Source organism: Scomber scombrus, chromosome 16, assembly GCF_963691925.1.
Source record: "Scomber scombrus chromosome 16, fScoSco1.1, whole genome shotgun sequence".
In the NCBI taxonomy this organism is placed as follows: Eukaryota; Metazoa; Chordata; class Actinopteri; order Scombriformes; family Scombridae; genus Scomber; species Scomber scombrus.
In genome coordinates this window covers 10,158,994-10,178,913 of record NC_084985.1, presented here as the reverse complement: position 1 = coordinate 10,178,913, position 19,920 = coordinate 10,158,994, and the positions used below count along the sequence as shown (strand labels likewise).

Below are 19,920 nucleotides of genomic sequence, written 5' to 3'. Positions count from 1 at the left end.
AAAAGAAATGTTTTTTTTGGGGTTGTGATCCAGAGTGCCCGTCCACTAAAACCTGATCCCCACCCCCACAGGCCGTTTGGTCCTGTCAGCTCCAAAACTGATCAGTTCTGCATATTTTTGTGTTCTTGGCATAAATGTCAGACACACACACACACAAACACACACACACACACACACAATCGCAACTTACAGTATTGTCATGTATCAATATATTCATGTAGACTCTCGTTCTCAACGTTAAGATTTCTTTGATTTATACTCTTGTTTATTTTCCTTTTTTCAGCACCATCAGGAAAGGCACAGTCTGTAACGGACAAGTCTGAGGATGAACTCTCAACCCTCCTGCTCTCGTGAATATGCAAAACAAAAAACTAAACGAAAAGAAAAGAAAAGAAAAGAAAAAAAGAATATGCATTATTAAGAAATGTATTAAATCTTCCACTTCCTTCATGAGCTTTTTTTTGTTTTTGAGATGATAAATTAAAATAATTCAAAAAGTAGAGGGAGGTCTTCACAGCTCGCCTTTAGTTTAGTCAGAAGAAGAAGAAAAAGAAGAAGCAGCAGCAGAGGACGGTTGATGGTTCATCTCATCACTACGTGACAAAACAACCCCCATCTCCCACCTCCCCTCCCCCCTCCCTCCCTCTCAGACTGTCACCACAAAGCCAGTCAATGCAGCATCAGTTTTGCTTTTTAATCACGTTAAGTATTGCATTATCAATTTTTTTGGATTTAAAAAAAAAGATCACTACGATTATATTTAAAACGTCATTTTTCAGTACAGCTGTTACGATTTCGCATCAAATAGGACTCCGTTTTAAAAAAAGAGATAAGTAGTGTGTGCATTACATTAATATCTTTAAATATAAATATATCTCCGTTCAGACTTTAAAAATGTTAGTTTTATCTTATTTCTTTTTCCTTTAAATCACACGAGGAAAAAAAAAAAGGCTCTTCAGGTCAATTTACTGTACGTGGCGTCAAGAGTGGAAACAAAAGAAAACTCAATATATATACGTCTCAGCACTAGCCAACAATGTTAAACATGCCCACAGCTGCTGACTCTTCAAGTAAAAATCAAATGCTGGTAATGTCTGACATTAAGAAACAGCTTCAACATGACAAAAAACACAATAAAAAGAGGGGGTTTGGATATTATCATTATTATTATAATTATTATTATAGTTAAAAAAGTTTTAACTGCAGGCAAAAAGAGTCTAAAAACGCACATCATCTTGACTCCACAAACACATGCATCTTTATTTTATATATTTTTTAAGTGCAGTAAAATACCATAACCTCTTAGTCTCTCTGTATTTATATATATTCATATATGTATCTGATGAATTATTAAATAAAAATGTTTTTTCTTGTTCTTATAGCAGCTGAAGTTTGGTTCTGGTGACATGTGGCGGAGCACAGTTAGCAGCACAGAGACCATCAGCACAACGCTGTGAAGCTGCCAGAGTTATAAATCGACCCTCCCGCAGTCCCTCGGGGGCTCGACCTCGACCAGGCACGGTGGTTTGGTCCAAGAGACGAAACCGTCTGTGTTAAAACTACGTTCTGCAGGGGCGTCCAAACAACGGCAGCACTGTGACAGATTTAAGGCAATGAGATAAAACTTGATAAACTTTCATAAGGTTGGATTTTTTACGTGATTATACAGATAGATTTTTTTGGATTTAACTACTTATTGTTATTAATGTAGCAGAGAGAAATCTGCCTTGTTATTGCATAATGTGGTAACGCTTTATTTTACAACATGTTAATTTCCTGGAAATGTTCAGAGTAGTTTTCGTCAATTTGGTACAAATTATTATAAAGTTTCTGTTGAATTAGTTTAGTTGGTAATTCTTCTTTAAATGACAGAAAATACTTTAGTTTTCATTGTGTAATTTTTGTGTCAAACTACAAATTAGTATATTCAATTATTTCTTAAAAACTATAATGAGCAGATTTCAACTTTATATGACTTTTAAAGAAATGTCCTAAAAACACATGAAACTACACACTGAAAATTAAGTATTTTCTGTCAGTTAAAGAATTGTCAAAGACGTTTTGATAAAGAGCATCTATATATGAACCCGAAAAGCTTAAAATGAATGGACGCTTACTGACTTAACACTTTTTTTTCTTATAATTTGAACCAAAAGTCTAAAATGAACTGTTAAATACCTTCAAATAACCAAAAAAATTACCAGGAAATCGGTATAAGATTGTGGACCTGTAGAGTAAAGTGTTACCTATAATGATATATCATTTGATCCAAAATAGAAAGGGATTTTGAGACAGAGCACCATCTTAGAACTATATTTAGTTTTGAGTACTGAATCCGGTTTTGGTGCTAAAATATTGCCAGTCGAGTGACACCCGGCCCCCCTAAACCCTCTGAAAACTCACCCAACAAAATCTCACTGATAGAGACTCTGAATCTGAATATGAAGGCTTCGACCGTAACAGTGCAACACGTGTCGGGGGGGGGGGCACATTCGAGTACACAGCCTCTGCCTTCACCGGGCTCCGTGTCGCACAGCTCAGATATTCACATTTAAAGGCATCGTACGGAAGGCCGAAGACGCCAACTTTGTGTGTGATTATTTATGTTATTTTAAATTTTCTCGCAAACACTCACACAGAAAAAAATTTACTTTAAAATCTTGCTTTGATTTTTGAGTTCATGACAAGATTACTAGTTGCGCCTGACATTACTTTGAAATAAACTTTTATTACTACGTACTACTTTTATTAGGATAATTATTTAGCGATCCATTAAACAAGATTGTTACCTGTTACTGGAAACATTTTCAATTTTATAGATTTTTAACATATGACAAGAAAGTTTTGTTTGAAATTGTAATTTTGTTAAGCTTCTTTAATTTAATCTGAAATTTGAGCAATGATTAAATCGTTATACGAGGAAACAAAGTGTGTTAAGTCAAAATTATTTGTATTTAATGTTATAATTTTGTATTTATATGTTATATTTGCTTCCTTATGAGAAAACAAACATTCGAAATAATCACACGAACCTGGACCGTGATGTGACTGTGCTGTCGAGCCCCTTTGTGTCGGGCAGTGCAGTGTTTTTTGTTTTGTTACAGTTACTGTTAACTCACTAACGCATCAACAGAGGCGCCCAAACCAACATACAATTAAAAACCTGCCGTCCCGCCAACTTTTCACACTCTAAACCGAATCAGGCACTTTGTTATAATCTCACCTAAAACACCATCAGGCGACTCATCCGCCGCGCATCAACGTCTGCGGCATCAATCTTGAATTCATTATCACTTCCCCCCAAAAACCTCACTCATAATAAAAAACCCCTTAAGCTGAAGGGAGGAACCGTTTTAGCGCACAAATACTCATCGAAAAACGATCACTACTAACAAAACCTGAACCTGCGCTCTCTGCATCAACACCTTATTGCACTGAAGGAGCTGTTGATGAATAAATTGGTCAGTTTTTTGTTTTTTTTTGTTTTTTTAAATGAAAAAGTGTGAAAAAAAAAGAAAAGAATTGAAAGGTTTGTGGTCATAAGAAGATATAAACTGCTCTATTGCTGAGAATAAATGTTATTTTAAGTTAAAAAACAAAAAAACTGATAAATAGCAAGACGAATAAAACACACACGAAATGTTTGGTATGTTACTCTGTACCAAGCTGAGCTATAAGTGAGACTATTTTTTTTAAAAATTGTCCATTTCATGGCCATGGTGTTGTTTTCTTACAGTCCTTTTTTTATGCACCTAGCCGTAAGGCAACAAGCGATACGCAATGCCTCGAAAAATGGCAATGTACATGGCTTTGTTTTTTTTTTAAAAGAAAACATAATTAAGATTTCATCATTCAGTGTCTGTGCTGGTAAGAGTGTAGAAGATACGCTTCTTACTGTCTTGGCTGAATGATTGTGAGAAACCACGGGCTTAAAGGGAGACAGAAGAGTAACTGGTAAGGCAGCCTGCCATTTTTCGAGAGCTAAAAAACTAAAAAAGGGGGCAAAGCTTTGTTGTTTTGTTTGTTTTTGTTTTTAAACGAGTGTTCTCGACTAACGTTACGCCGTGGCAATCACGCATTTACCCGACAGACAAATACAGTATCCTATCTAGACAAGCTGAAAAAAAACACACAAACATGTAAAACCGTCTACAATATAAACCAGGGAGATTAGGGCTCAATGTGAGGCTCAAAGTAAGGTCCTCACTGGTTCTGCTTCGTACCCACCCATGCAACAAAAAAACCAAAAATCTGCTGTTTTTATATTCCCTGCTAAATCTCACGATGCTTTGTTTCATGATCCAGAAAAGAAAAGAAAAAAAACAGACAAGAAATTTAAAAAAAAAAAGAAACAAAACTTTAAAATCCGGAAGGGCGAGGAGGTGACATGCGAGTTTTAAAAAGGAAACTGAATCCGTCATGATTTAAAATACAGCAGAGGAGATGAGGGGGGGGGGGGGGGGTGAAACAGATGCATGGGTGGGAGCACAGAAATAATTGGCTGGTTTCAAATTGCATAATGCAGCTGTATTCCTCTCTGGCTTATGACATCCTTACGCAGCCTGCTGCCGTCGTCGTGGGCCAGCGGCCACAAAGCTGCGACGGCACGACGCCGCTCCGCTCGATGAGAAGAGGCGGCTGATCCAAAAAGTCGGACACTAAGACTGGCTGAGTGGCTGGTAAAGGTGGAGGGAAGTGGTGGTGGAGGGGGGGGGGGGGGGGGAGCGATCAGGCGAAGTACATGGTCCTCAGTGTGTCGTGGTGGATCTGAACGGCCTTGGCCAGCGCCGTGGGATCCCTGCCGTTACTCTGCCCTGAGACGTGGCTGCCCTCGGCACTGTTGGGAGGAAATAAGCACAGAGACAGAGAGAAATAATGTTAAGTCCAATCCAGCTTAATTTGTAAAGAAGTATGTACAGAAGAAAATTATAACAAAAATAATAATAATAATTATAATTAAAAAAAGACATAACTCACACAAGGCATAAAATACAAATAAAATAAATAAAAAGACTTAAAAACATGAGTACAAATAACAGCCATACAATAAAAACAATAAAATAAAAGAAATATCAAGGTGGCATGAAAATGATCAAACTATTGCCATTTTGTAGCATAAGCTCAAAAAAATTTATACAATCTTCCTGCAACCTAAAAACATTTATAAAAAGGAAGTTTGTGGGCTTTGACCCCTTAAGATCTTCCAGCATCTACTTATAACCCCTTATCACAGGTTGAATCTGAATTTGTGAGCAATTTGACCAAAAGTAGCGTACCTGTCATGCTCTTTGTCGACCAGGTGGTAGCGGGCACGGAAGGCCACAAGGTGGGCGTAGTAGGCCGGTGCTGGGATGGAGACGGAGCGCGTGCAGCGCACGTAGGTGTGGCACAGCTGGTAGGTGAGGAGCTGGAACTCGTCAGCGGTGAAACAGTTGTCGTCCCACAGCACGTGGTAGTGGGAAGGCCGGCTCGTACCCTGGGGGTAGGAAGCAGAGTTAACCGCACCCGAGAGAAAGCAGATCCGCAGAGAGAGCGCGAACAACTAGCTGCTGCTAAAACTGGCTGACCAACTTAAACCAAGTCTGGTGAAAAGAAAGTAACTCTGTGCTCAGTCAGTCTGTTTCACCTCAAAAACCCTGCGCCCACTCGCATCTCTGACAAAGCTGAATTTCCCGGGAGCTAACAGTGCAGCAGAGAGGCTGCTCACTACTGCAAGAGACTTAATGTCATAGATTTTTCTAGTCCTATTTCTGTAGTCAAAAACAGATATTCTTACCTTCCTCCTCCTCTTATAAAACTATCATCTCGTTACTGTTTTCTGTGCCATAATTATTAAGAGCAAAGCTGGGTGTTGAAAGTCTGTGTTGGTCTTGAGAGGCTTACCTGGATTCCAGCGTGACTGCAGAGGTAAAAGTCAAACTCGTAGGGGTGCGTAATGTCTGTGTCCACTGTGGTGCCGGCAGGAATGTTCCCACTTCTTCCAACCTAAACAATACAATTCAACAAATTATTTAAAAGATCAAAGCAGTGAACCTGGTATCAAATCCCCTTTTTCACCCTTTTGTGAGGTAATGACTCATTCCATTAATATTATCTACAAAAATAAATCCTGAGTTACTCACCCGCTCGTTGCGATCTGCACAGAAGAGGCGTGTGTGATGGCGTTTCTGAACGACGATGTAGGTAATCCCTGGCTGGTAATCCTTCTCTAGACTGATGCAAGCCTCCCTGATGGCCAGCAGCTCATAATACAGCACCTATACAGAAATTCACAGTCTGAGTTTAAATCGCCAAGTAAAAACAGTATAAATAACCTATCTTTGCTAATTTGGTGCATAGGCACAACAACCAACAGTTACTGGCCAAACGGGACTTAACTAGACATTTGAGACTCTTTTTGATTCTGTAACCACACAAAAACAAAACATTAAAGATCTAAACAAAGAGATGAGTTAACACACCTGTCTGAACTGGCCCTCAGATACTCCGTCCCTGTAGAAGATGATCCTGGTTGGCTTGTATCGGGTTGATTTGTAGAACTGGATCAAGAGCTCTCGCACCATTGAGGCCAAATCCTGGATGACCTCCTGTCTGGGCCTCTGGACCCGCACCGTAGCACAGTACCTGCTGGGGTGAGCGTCCATGCTGCCCACCACCTGTAGTGAGACACAGCTGTTAGTCAAGTCAGATACTATTCTGATGATATCTGTAAAAGCTTAATAACCTGAATTAGATGAACTACATTTCTGGCTTTTCTGGGCTTTCTTTGCATTGGTGAAAATATCTGTAAGTAATAAAAAGACTAAAAGAAAAGAATAAAAAACGAAATATATTTATAAATCATAATTTCATGTTCTAAACTATCAACTTAAGCTCTAAAATAATGCAGGAAACTGTGCTCCCTGTCCATTTCTTTCGAATGTTCTATAAGCATTTCATACTCAATTTGCTTTACATAAAAGCAAACATTTAACAGTAAGAATTGGAAGCATAAAAACATACAATTAAAATAAAATCGTAAACATTAAAACACACAATAAAAAAAACCCAATTATAATAAAAAATAAAACAAAGTACAGAAAAATAGAAAAAGCCAGACTTAAATAGAGCATAAAATATGAGAGTGCAGCATATAACTGCAACGAAAAGCAGCCCACATTAGCTTTACTGTAGTTAGAGTACAGCTTAAAAACAACAAGGTCAAATATCCTTTAAACCGGCGCACCAAAAGCTAAAGCTTGCTACCAGTTAAACAGCATTTTAGGAGAAGCAGCTGTTGTCAAAGACTGATAGAGATGGTGTAAGATTAGATAAGATAAAATCTATTCAACTCTGCAAGGAAATGTAAGTGTTAGCTATATTTCAATATACACAAATGTGGTGAGGACAGACAAGGCGAGTTTTATTCTAAAGTGAAGTCTTACTGCTGCAATAGATGGTTTTTTCCCGTCTCCTGCTGGAGGATGAGTGACATCAGCCCCGAGGAAGATGATTGGCTGCTGGAACACAGAGGGCCTGGATGAAAGACAAGGGACACAAATTTATCTTCCAACCAGTCCGTCAAGATGTCACACGATGTCTCTGACAACCAGACGGCAGAGATAACAGAGCGAGCCAGGAGGGAAATATCAGGAATATATATCTTGTGAGGTAAACATGTCTGTCATAACGACATTTATCAGCGCAGCAGAGAGAACGCAGAAGTTCTTTGTTAATCTTTATTTGCTTTGTTGTCTTTACCGTTGGTGTGGAACCAGGATGTTGTTGATGCCGCCCAGTTTGACGTTGATCTTGAGGCAGAGGTTGGAGAGGGTCTGTGGGGACGTCTTCACTACGTTCTTCACCTGCACGCACTGGGTGGCCATGCCCAGGAGGGTGTCTCCCACCCGCTTCACCTCAGCTGTGGGTCAAAGATTAGACGTTCATGTTAGCACGCAGCCACATCTTTGTTTGCACTTCAAAAGCTCCACAAACATCATAACTGAGTAAACAGAAGTAGCCAAGAAGGTTTGAATTGAAGGTCTCCACATATTCACTTCTTGATATTCATTGTCTTATCCTGAGCTGACAGACTGTATTAGATTTTTTTTAAACTATTATTTGTATACCATAGACGGGTGTTTTTCCAGGCAGGATGACGATGATTAGCTGCAGCCCGGCGTAGGTGTTCTTCAGGTGTCTGAACATGGGCTCCACACTGTCAGCTCCCTGGGCGTATTTACAGAAACATGGCTGGCCTTGGATTGGCATCCCAGCGTCCTTTGAGATTTTCCGCAGCTGGTCAGTGAAGCTCCTGCATGAAAAGAAGAAAGATGTTACCATACAGGATAATGTACAGTATTGTTTTCAAGATATGCACGTTTGAAATGACCAGCAAATTGGTTCATTAATATGAAAATAAAAGTCAAATTAGGGAGTAAGTAACATGTTGTTTCTATTCCAAAACAAATGTATGTTATTGAACAAAATTAGAATTAGACAATTAAAATTATTATTTGGTTTCTTTTAATAGTTTTCTTCATGGCTTCCTTAGCTTTTCACTGCCAACATAATTTGGACGAATCAGTACATCATCCTCAAATCAGTTCTCAGTGTTCATCACATTGCAACTCTGCTAATAAGTAACTAAACTGAGCAACGACGATGATTTTGAGAGCTCACTTGAGAATCTCCTCGCGGCACTGCCTCTGGGTGGCGAAGCAGGCGATGGCCCACATCTTGATCTCCACTCCGGTATGAAACTGCTTCCCCCTCATGTCCCACACCCCGTGGCTGGGTGTGGCCACCGTGCGGTTCTGCAACGACAGTGCAGGGTTGATCTGCTGGGGCTGGCAGTCACGCTGACACAAACAGTACATCGACACATAGACAAGTGATGGGGTTCAAAAGAATCAAGGCAGCCAACAGGATGTCAAGATCAGGGGCTACTGATCAATAGAATAGGCTAATGATGGCATTAGAGATTAATTTATTATTCATTTTTATCTGTGCTCATTTCTGATTCGGTTGTGCAAAAAACTTATTTTTATGACAGACATGCAAAAAAACAGAGTATGTTTAAAATAAAATAACTTCTCTAGATGATCTCTCTAAAACAACATGCACTTGTAAAAGAGTGTAAAATCTCAGCAAATTCGGTTCAATTACACAAAGAAACGATGTGAAACAGATGAGAGGCGACCAGAGAGAATTGTGGTGTACAGAGGAAGCACATCAAATATGAGAAACTAAAACTACAGATCACAGGGTTTCCCCTGCAGAAATGACATGTTTAATTTTTGATTTAAATTACTGATGTCACAAACACTCATTTTCAAATCATACTAATACAAGTACTAATGCAGTTTACATATCTAAACACTTATTTATTTGATCATCATTTTTTTGTTTTTGTTTTGTAAAATCATTTTTAAAGTGTAGATACTTTTGTTAGTCTACACTTTGACATACTGGAGGAAACCTGCTGTCTCACACACACACACATGCATATGAAGCGTGATTTAAAGGGAAGGTACCATAAAGGGTTCAGAGCTCACCCTGCCGCCATACTGCAGCATGGGGGCCGGCAGGACGCGGCCCATCACCTGAGCCATCTCGTCACGAACGCGGAACTGAAACTCCTGGACGAACGGGTCGGCCTCGTAATTTGCACTCCGTACCTGAGGTGAAGAGAGAAGGAGATTTGTTTTTAGTTAAAAGAGACAAAAATGTAGAATTTGTATATATTTTCTGTGTGACAGGATACTCACCAGTCTGCTGATCTCCTCTTGTCTGTCGGGGGCAGAGCGCGCCGTTGCTTTGATCATGGTCGACGTCTGATTATCTGTTAGTTTTTTAATGCAGCGCTGTCCGGCAACAATGTTACACACCTAGACGGGGAAAAAATTAACAGTAATTCAGGTTAATCCGGCTCTTAATCCAACCTGATGATGACTGCCATTTCATTACACTTCAGTCTGACACTGTTATACGCTCACATCATTTTCAGCTGATATGTGAGCTGCAGTAATGTGTTTTTTATAATTGATCATAAAAAATGTTGATTTAAGGGTTATTTCTGAACAACTTCTACTTGTCAATCTCATCCATGCATGTCACCATTTTTCCTGATGTCGTTTTTCTTTCTTTACTTTTTCTTTCATCCTCATTCTTAATCCTACTTACTATCATCTGACTAATCTATCGTTTCTCCAGCTGGTGGAAACAGGAGTCAATGGGTATAAACACTAAAAACTTGTTTGAATCTAAGATGTGGACTATGATTCAGAGGTTTGGTATGATCCACGCTGGCTTTAACATATGCCTGGGCCTGACATTAACAAGAAACAGAACGGATATAAAACTGTAATTTATGATTCATGGCACTGATTTTGATATTCCTGGTTTATGGGTAAAAAGATCAAATGAGTATTTGGCAATGAATGATACCCTCACAGTTACTCCTTACCTCCAGGGGCAGGTAGGTGTGTTTCTGCTCTTGTCCCACCTGCAGGCACGGCAGGTGGGGATACTTCAGCTGCAGATTATACTTCTCTCTGAAGTACTGCGCCACTGTGCGTTCAACTGTCTGACCGTTCTCAAGCTGCAAAGGAAATCTGCGGGTTTCAAAAGTACAAGAAGAACGTGAACGTTTTTGAATGTATTGTTAGATTTTTTTTTTTATGAGTGTGGGTTAACAGCTTCTGGTTCGAAAGTAAAACAACGTACGTCTGGAGGCTGGCAGGGCGGCGGGTTACATTGCAGACTCTGTACTTCCTACGCATGGTTCCACAGTGAGTGACTTCCACTTTCAGACCTGTACAGACAGCGGAGGCATCAGTGTAAATAAGCATCAGCAAAATTTTTGAGTGAATATCTGAATAGGTGCAAGTCTCTACAGTACATATTCAACTTTTATCTCTGCTGCCTTTGTGCATCAAATGAGGCGTGAAAACTCACAAAGCATCAAACACTGAATATTTTCGACTACAACATCAAACAGCTACAGGAGCTTCCTCTGCAACAACACAAAGCGGTGCAGGGAGAGGCCTCTAATGGCAGCGCAGTGAAAACAAGCAGAGGCTCTGCCATTCCTTGGTGACACGCAGTCAGTACCTTTGATCTCTTTGGTGAACTTGACCCTGTGGGAGTCTGTGAGCGGGCGGGGCTGTTCGTCAATGTTGTGAATGTCCAGGACCTCACACATGAACTGAATGACTGGCTGGGCTTTGTAGAAAGCTGTGGCTGACACTGAAACGATACAGGACAAAGTCAGGCTGTAAAAAACAATAACAACAAAAACAACACAGGTGGAGGTGGATGAAGGTTCATTTAGAGATATGGAGCAGACAGTGCCAAAGAGATTAATGTTTAAATTTTATAGCAGAGACTTTAACTGTTCAGTGATGAAACACTAAGTCAACCACTTCAAACAAGATCAACAAAAATAAGTCTTATGCATAAAATCAGAGCCTTTTGAGCTGGTCATACGTTTTTTTAAGGAGATAAAAGCGCTGTTTAATTTATTTAGTTATTGATCTGATCCTAGATTTCTCTGTCACAAGTGTTCATCATGTCAGCGTGACAAAAAAAAAAATTCCCCAAATCTCTCTCTAACAGGAGCTGAAATTAAAATACATGATCAGATGTCCTTGGTGTGTTGAAGTTTTTTTTAATACTTGCTCACCATCAATGTTGAGCATCATCTTCCACATGGCTGGCCGTACCGACTGATGAAAACCAAACCAGACCTCTCTTCCTCCACCTAGCGGGTGGTCGTAGCCCTCTGGGGAGGAGAAGAAGGATCGTCCGACGGGGGTGTACCTGGTGAGCGGAGAGGGGCACGAAGGTGACACAAAGGTTAGCAGAGCACAGAAATAAAACCCTGAGACCACAGCTGGGAGTTGCATTCCCCTGTGTGGTTCACCAGGTGCAGCGTAACACAAGCGCTGCCTGAGTTACAGATCTGAACCACGCAGAGCTAAAAAAGGGTTTTTTGCTCTTATTACTGAAAGCTATTTTAGTTGGTACATCCAGAGGTAGATTACATAAAAAGATGCTTTTAATCCATATCTGCCTGTTGTTTCCATATCCCACTTGGTCTGCCTAATTTACTAAAAATATATCCCCATTAGTTATTGTAGGGCACTTTTGGTACATACTGTTCATACAATATGAACAATATTAGCTATACAGCAGCTCCAGTATCTCTTCCTGCTCATCCTTGGATTATAATTAATGACCAGAGAACAAATTAACAGAAAACATTCTTCTCATGCTTAATCCAGGACTATTAAGACTGTAAATATTCTCTAAATAAGCAGTCATTGATAGCAGAAACTGTAACGGGGGAATAGAAAACTAAACAAGTGTATTTTAATCACAATTATTAATGGGGATAATGAGCAACTAAAGAATGTTATTAAACTTTTAACCTTTTAACAACTATGCTATATAACTACGTGTAAGGCATGGGCTTTATTTTCTTTACTATGATAATTTGAAAAACATTTATCTATATTTCCAGGTCAGAGATCGTACTTCATGGAGGGCAGGTGTCGAAGGACTACGTCCACGGCGTGAACAGGGTTAGTGCTGACAGGTTTCTCCAGGTCCATCGGTTCAGGCACGTTGCGTCCTGTCAAGACTTCGTGCAGCATGTGCCAGCTGACCAAAGAAACGAATCTCATGCTGACTTTGAACGGGCGGTCCTTCCCACCTTCACCTGGCAGTGTGACATCCAGGTCGACCTGAAGAGGAAAACAAAGGTTATTTGTGCTGTACAACTTTATAACTTTATTAATCTATTTTTCAAGTATACCAAAGCAAGTTGATGAAAACAAATTTTAGTCACTTCAGTCATCAAAAGTTATATTGAGTTAGTAAAGACTGCATTAATCACGAGCAGTAGAGTCTTACCCCACTAGTGGCGACGGGTAGCGGGCTTGCAGTGTAGAGGCTTCTCTTCCCATCGTACACTGGCAGATGATCACCAAAGATGGTCACCTTGAAATGTTGAACCATGGAGTCCACCACCTCCCTACAAAGACCAAGACAAACACATCACCATAATCAATATATCTATCCACACTGACACAAACTCAACAGAAGTCTTAAACCAGTTTAAGTGTTTTCTGTCACCTGTTGACTCTGCGGGGACATTTATCAGGCTTGATGTCCACCTCATACAGGTAGACGTCGATCTTGGGGATTTCCACCTGGAAGCAGTTCGCCAGAAGCTTGATGGCCTTCCCAATGGTGCCATAGCCAGGTCGCCGTGGCAACGAAAAAAGGGCTTGGGCTTCAGCGGCTCCTAAAACAACACATGTAAAAATATGAATGACTTAAAAAAAAAAATGTTAAGAAGGATTTACAGCATACCTTTTTAATAAATTACAACTTTAATATCGACACCATCTATGTTGACCATCAGCACTGTCTTGTTCAGCCACAGAGGGCAACAGTTTAGTGAAAAAGCTCTAAAAGCCCTTATACACTACCTGCCTGACAGACAAAGTTAGTGACTCGCTGGTGAGCATAGTGGATTATTAAGCAGCTAAAGAGGCAGATATCCTAACCCTCAGGAGCTGGTGAAGAACAAAACAGGGTCAGTAGTAGACTGAATATTAGAGCTAACATTGACAAGTTGAAACAAATATGACCCCATGAATGAATTCCTAATGATGCTCCATATGCTGGATGTACATAGACAACTTTTTGCTAAAACCAAATATATACTATATTATAGTATACTGTCTCTTTGTAGTATATAGCAGCCAAAAAACAACAACAAAACCCATGAATAAAAAAGTTTAACATGAAACAAATTTGCCTCAATATTTGGTCACTATTTAATGTGATACGAACGCCCCCGAATTTAAACCATTCACGTAAATTTTCGACCATCTGTGTCTCGACAGCTACAACCGAGCCCAAACTGACACTCATAAATGTAGGAAACCTGAAGTGTTTGAGAAAAAAGACAAACTGACTGTGGAGGAAGGAAGTGGTTAATAAGGAGGAAAGAGCAGACGGTAGCTGGTGGAACTGAACAGTGTTAGGGACGTTAAAGATTGCCTCATGTAAAAACTGACAAAACTGAAACAAACGCCATTTGCCCCTCCCCCTCCTGTTAAGTGAATAAACCGCTTCAGAATTTTATGGCATTTTGCATAAAACCCAGCTCATCGGTCACAAATTTCTTCTGATTGACACAGCCTTTTGCCAGACGGAGAGGAGAAAGAAAACGTAGGCGGGCGTCAACCACGCCAATTTGACACCAATTTTCATAAATGCCAAACTGGAAACTACTTGGTGAAAGGGCTGACATCACACAACCACACAATTTCCATGAATGTGAGTCAGAGGATCCGCCGCACACAGAAACACACAACGACAAACATGACATAAAGTCTGCACACACGCACACTGAGTTCAGACTGTTTAAAAAAAAAAAAAAAAAAAAAAAGAAGATATGTGCTTTGTTGTCATCAGGGGAAAAAGTGTGAAGAAAAGGAGTCTGGCAGTGATGATGAATTACTGGAGACGGAGCTGTGGGTGGAAAATATGAAACAGTTTCAGCCTCGGAGCAGCGGGCGCCTCTCGGGGGTCAAGGGCTGACCCTGCCATAAGGAGGCATCGCTCTGTTAATACACTAAAAAAAAAAAAGACTGCACTTTCTCTGCTGATGCGTCGCCAGGTCGCTTCCTCCCCTGAGCTGTTCCCATGGCGATGGCACCCATGTGGCTACAGTTTCTCCATGGCAACTGAAGGCATGCTGGCAAGAGGAGGGAAAACAGGTGCACACGGATTTGTCTCGGACGCTCTGGCGACAAAGACGTCTGTTTGAAATCAGTTTGTAAAAAGGGGGAAACGTGAGTGACAACAAAATAACTCCGACATTATGTTGTTTTTTTGTTGTTGTTGGGGGTTTTTTTCTTTCTAAGAAGAATTATGGGAAAACGTGCTGCACGAGGCACAAGACAAGAAAAGCAGCTACCGCACCAGTAAATAATGACCCAAAAACACAAAAGATTCAGTGTGGAGCAAGCAACAATGACAAGATTAATGACCACTTATCAGGCTGCTTAATCATCATCATCATCATCATCATCATACAAATGCACCGCACTGGCAGGAGCGGCCCACACAGCGCTGACATTCAACCCACACACTTTCAAAGATTTACTCCACTGATGTCATACTGCACAGTCTTAACACACTGAAGGTTTGAGACTGAAAAATGTGTCAAGATAATCGTATTATTACAGCTAATGTCATTTTAACCTCCTCAACTATCCAGACCACAGCTATTAAATCATCTGATATGTGCTGGAAAACTTTATATCTAATTCATTTTAAGAGATCACTGCTTTCCAAAAGATTACAAGGTGTCAGATTTGGATTGAAAGTTAAACTTGTCATATTAAGATCAAATGAAGTGCTGATTTAGCCAAATTCAGAATACACAGTTTATGATGCTGTCTTATTCTCAGTTTGGTGAATAAGACACATATCGCTCCTGTGTCCGATAATTTCAACAGCTCCACTGAGGGGAAAATCGGCCTGTTGAAGCGGCATAATAAGTTTTTCCCGGTGAGGCAAGCAACAAGAAAAGATTGTTTTGTAAATTACCACGCTGCTATGTTTTTTGGGATTTTTTTCCATTCACCACTTCAAACACTGAGCCAACAATGAAAACTTTCATTCTGTAACATTAATTGTGTCGGGGGTAAACCCACTCAATCAAAAAAATCTGCTGCCCTCATTGTGCCCCATTAGAAATTACACATTTATGAGTTTAATGAATTAAAAAGATATGAGGATGAGGTGACAGGGAGAGCTCTGATGTTAAAACAGTTAATTGATGAATCTGTAGTTTAAATAGGTCACATTCACTGGTTTCAGCTTCTCTAAATGTGAGGATTTGCTGTTTTTTGTGCTTTATGTCATTATTAAGTGAGTATCTTTAGGTTTTGACATGTTGGTTAGATAAAACGAACTATCTGAGAAAATCAGCTCAGGCTGTGAGAGGTTATTAGGGCAGCCACTAACAATTATTTTCATTATTGATTATTTTCTCCACTAAAATCGATCAGTTGTTTGGACTGTAACATGTCAGAAAATTCTGGAAAAATGTCACCGTGTCCTAAAAATCATGGGTAACGTTCTCAAATGTCTAGTTTTGTCCTGACCATCAGTTCACAACCAAAAAATATTCACATTTAACATGAGGGTGGACATTTTCTTGTTGAAAAATGACTTGAAATGATTAATTATCAAATAGTTGTCAGCTAGTCGATTAATTGACTAATTGTTGCAGCTCTACATTTTATACAATTAATACAACATTTATACTGAGAGTATTTGTTAGTTGCAGCACTGTTTTCAAAGATATCCGTGTCATACAGATTTGATGTACAGGCAGAGTACGGCAACCTTGTCGACACATAAATGCAAATTTAAATATACTAGGGCTTTAACTAATGATTATTTTCTTTATCTACTAATATGTCTATCATTTTCTCACCCACAACTGTCTAGTTTTGTCCTGACCAACAGTTCACAACCCAAAGATATTCAAGTTTACTACCACAGAAGACTATAGAAACCAGAAGATTTTAATGCTAAGAAAAATAAACATTATTTAAAAAAAAAAAAAACTCAAAACAAATTGATCATCAAAACAGTTGGAGATTAATTTTCTGTCCATTGACTAATCAATAAATAGTTGGAAGCTCTACAATACACTCCTGCCTGTTAATCAAGATACCGACTGTGTTTTAAAGATGCGCAGTTTACGCTACATCTCTAATAAAACTTTGTTCTGTATGTGTTCAAACAATGTAAAGTGGATGTGGGTCAGTTTCATGAACCATGAACCCCCTACCTTCCTCCCCACTTTTTTTTCTTTAATTTTTTCTCTTCTCAGTCCACCACTGGCCCCAGCAACATCAATAATATACAAGCTGTGCCACACAAATTGTGCCCCTTGGCAACAAAAAGTTAATTGACTTGTGCCCTGCAATACTCAATTGATTTGTAATTAACTGAGGCAGCAGTTAACTGAACTTTATCCAACAGGCAGGATGAATATGGGAGCAGCTGGTGTCAAAAGGATCCCCCTCCACCCCCTTCAACAAACGGATATGAAAACACACACACACACAGACCCCTCCTTGAAAGTGAGACAGCCTCTCAGGCTTCAGGCACACCTGACGAGATCACCACCTGCCTCTGACAGCCGAGGAAGACTGACGTAGATAATAAAGAGAGACAAAAAAGCAAGTGAGACTGGTTTGACACACACACACACACACACACACACACACACACACACACACACACACACACACACACACACACACACACACACACACACACACACACACACACACACACACACACACACACACACAGGAAAAGTGGCTGGTAAAACTGCAGAGAGACGGTTTTTGTTTGCTGGAGTTTGCAATTTGAATATCTGTCTTCACCAGTTCCCATTATGGTCCAGAGACTACTTTACCCACTGTGTTACCAGCTTTTTAATATATCTTTGTTAACTTTAAAGTACCAGCCACCCTCTAAAAAGCTATAATATGGGGGTCAAACGCAGGGGGGGGGTCTAGGATCAGACCTTTAGGGGGGCTCAGCTCCTAATGAGAATTTGACATACAATGCCCTGCAAGTGTTCAAACCCCCTGCTAAATTACTCATTTCAGTAGATAATGTAAATTACAACAAGAAATATTAATACATAGTTGAGTGGTCTACTATAATGTATGATAATAATGGTTCAGAATAAACAATCACAGATTTCTACAGAGAGGACCCTAAGATAGTTAATGAACCCTGAGGGAAACACAATATTAATGACAGAACTATCCAAAGTACATTAAACCTGTCAAAATAAAACCATTTGAAACTGTAGCATAAGTGTTTGTCCCATCTCTAGACAGACAGGCTCACAATATGATTAAAGTTGTATAAAATCATTTTAAGGGGGGAAAAATACAATAATTTATGTATTTTTAGGGGTGCTGAGATCAGATTTAGGGGGTGCTTGAATCGCCACTGGTCAAACGTATATGTCTCGGACTGCACCCTGTCTGAAAATAACCCCACCAGAGTGCAGAGAGCAGCACCTGGGCACCAAATCAGCGAGCACGGCCGCAGGATCCCACCTGTTGTTCCGATTTCCATTCATGAGGATTCAGTCCGGATGAACCCGGCCGGCACCCAGTGATCAAATCTCCCAGTGGCAGGTTAAAGCTTTAAAGCTGGCTCCCCTGTCGCTGCTGGCTGCTGCACCCCACCAGTGTTTCTTCCCCGGGCTCTCTCTCTCGGGCTCCCCGGCTTCGCTGATGTGTAACCGGGCCGCTTGTGTCTCCACCTGCCCGGAGCTTCACTTCACTTCACTGTGGCAGCTTAAAGTTGAACAAAAGCCTCCCCAACTTTACTTACTCCAAAGTTTGTTTGTTTTTTAGCAGAGTAATAGCTGAAAAGAGATGAGAAGAACATTATATAGTCAGTGTTGGTGGACATGTTTGTGACACTTTAAAAAAAAACCCTGGTTCAAATTGGCTGATAGCTGTTAGCATCAGCGGCTAACAAGAGTTTAGCTTTTAGCCGACGACAACTACCGACACCGAGCACAACAACAACTTAACGTTAATATTCACCCGTTCATTGACTGGATTCGTCTTCCTCCGGGTTTGGTTAACGTGACAATACGGCGTTCTTCTTTATCAGATAGATATATGTGGGGTTGGCTACCCCCCGGCGTCCTCCTCGGTATCGGTGAGAAACCGGGTCTGAAATCTGCCGTTACGCCGCCCTCTCGCTCTCACTCACGGCAAGCTAGTAGCATTAGCATGTTTCTACTTCCGCCACGCTCCTTCAAAATAAAGCAGGATTAAATGACAACAGGTGTTACACAGCAGATGTTCAGAAATCTCCTTGCAGATATGCATCAAGCAGGGGCGATTCTAGGATCAGACCTTTAGGGGGGGCTCAGCTCCTAATGACAATTTGACTAGTGTTAAAAACCCCTGCTAAATAATTCATTTAACGGAATAGCGTAAATTACATTAATACATAGTAGAGTGGTCTACTATATATAGTGTATAATAATAATGGCTCAGAATAAACATTCACAGATTTCTACAGAGAGGACCCTTAAGATATTAAATGAACCCTGAGGGAGATACAATATTAATAACAGAACTATCCAAAGTACATTAAACCTGTTAAAATAAAACAACAACATAATTGTTGGTCCCATCTCTAACAGACAGGCTTGCAAAATAATTAGTTGTAAAAAATAATTTTTAGTAAAAAAAAACTATACTAATTTACTTATTTTTAGGGGTGCTTTGATTGAATTTAGGGTTGCTTAAGCAACCCATAAAAGGGTCTAAAATCGCCACTGGTATCAAGATAGTCTGGGATAAAATACTCTGCTTGGTAAACACAAAAAAGTATAATTATCATGAAAACCCTCCCTCTTCCTAATAAAAAAGTCCAGAATCTATTATTATTATTGTCCTTCCTCCCTGCAGCTGTCAGACTGTACAACCAGCACTGCTCCCAGTGCACCCTACCTGGACAATTTTCACAAACTGCACTTTTTCAATGTACACAATGGTGCAATATAAGTATTTTGGATAGACTACTGTACTTCAGTTCAACTGTGCAATATATAGGTGTGTGTGTATATACATTTATGTATGTGTAGCCTATATGTGTGTATGTGTGTGTGTATTTTCACCTAAAATATGTGCAACAACAGTATCAACTCAGGTATATTATCATTTGACACCAATATTACTTTGTCCATAATGTTACTATATATTTTTTACTACTGTTGTTTTATTGTTTGTGTACTTACTTATTATTTGTCTATTGATGCTCTTCTTTTTTCCCCATTTTTTTTTAATTGTC

At 39.9% G+C, this 19,920-nt stretch overlaps 1 protein-coding gene across 1 annotated transcript; it reads right to left on the bottom strand.

Annotated features, from left to right (window-relative positions):
• Positions 1-4,723: 4,723 nt before the first annotated feature.
• Positions 4,724-18,742, bottom strand: ago3b (argonaute RISC catalytic component 3b). Its single transcript, XM_062435356.1, has 20 exons — positions 18,660-18,742; positions 18,162-18,475; positions 13,120-13,291; positions 12,898-13,018; positions 12,520-12,728; positions 11,666-11,802; positions 11,095-11,229; positions 10,708-10,795; positions 10,448-10,595; positions 9,750-9,869; positions 9,516-9,659; positions 8,662-8,828; positions 8,109-8,293; positions 7,741-7,900; positions 7,425-7,515; positions 6,462-6,656; positions 6,123-6,257; positions 5,884-5,985; positions 5,277-5,476; positions 4,724-4,837 (listed from the first exon to the last, which is right to left on the bottom strand). Exons 2-20 carry the CDS (start codon positions 18,178-18,180, stop codon positions 4,729-4,731), a joined length of 2,637 nt encoding a protein of 878 aa, XP_062291340.1. The 5' UTR covers positions 18,181-18,475; positions 18,660-18,742; the 3' UTR covers positions 4,724-4,728.
• Positions 18,743-19,920: the final 1,178 nt, after the last annotated feature.

Bases quoted from the DNA above. Each gene is read 5' to 3' on its own strand.
- ago3b (XM_062435356.1), bottom strand. The intron at 13,019-13,119 runs GTGACAGAAAAC...TGGTCTTTGTAG, and splicing joins TGTCCCCGCAGAGTCAACAG to GGAGGTGGTGGACTCCATGG. The intron at 10,796-11,094 runs GTACTGACTGCG...CTGTCTGTACAG, and splicing joins GTTCACCAAAGAGATCAAAG to GTCTGAAAGTGGAAGTCACT.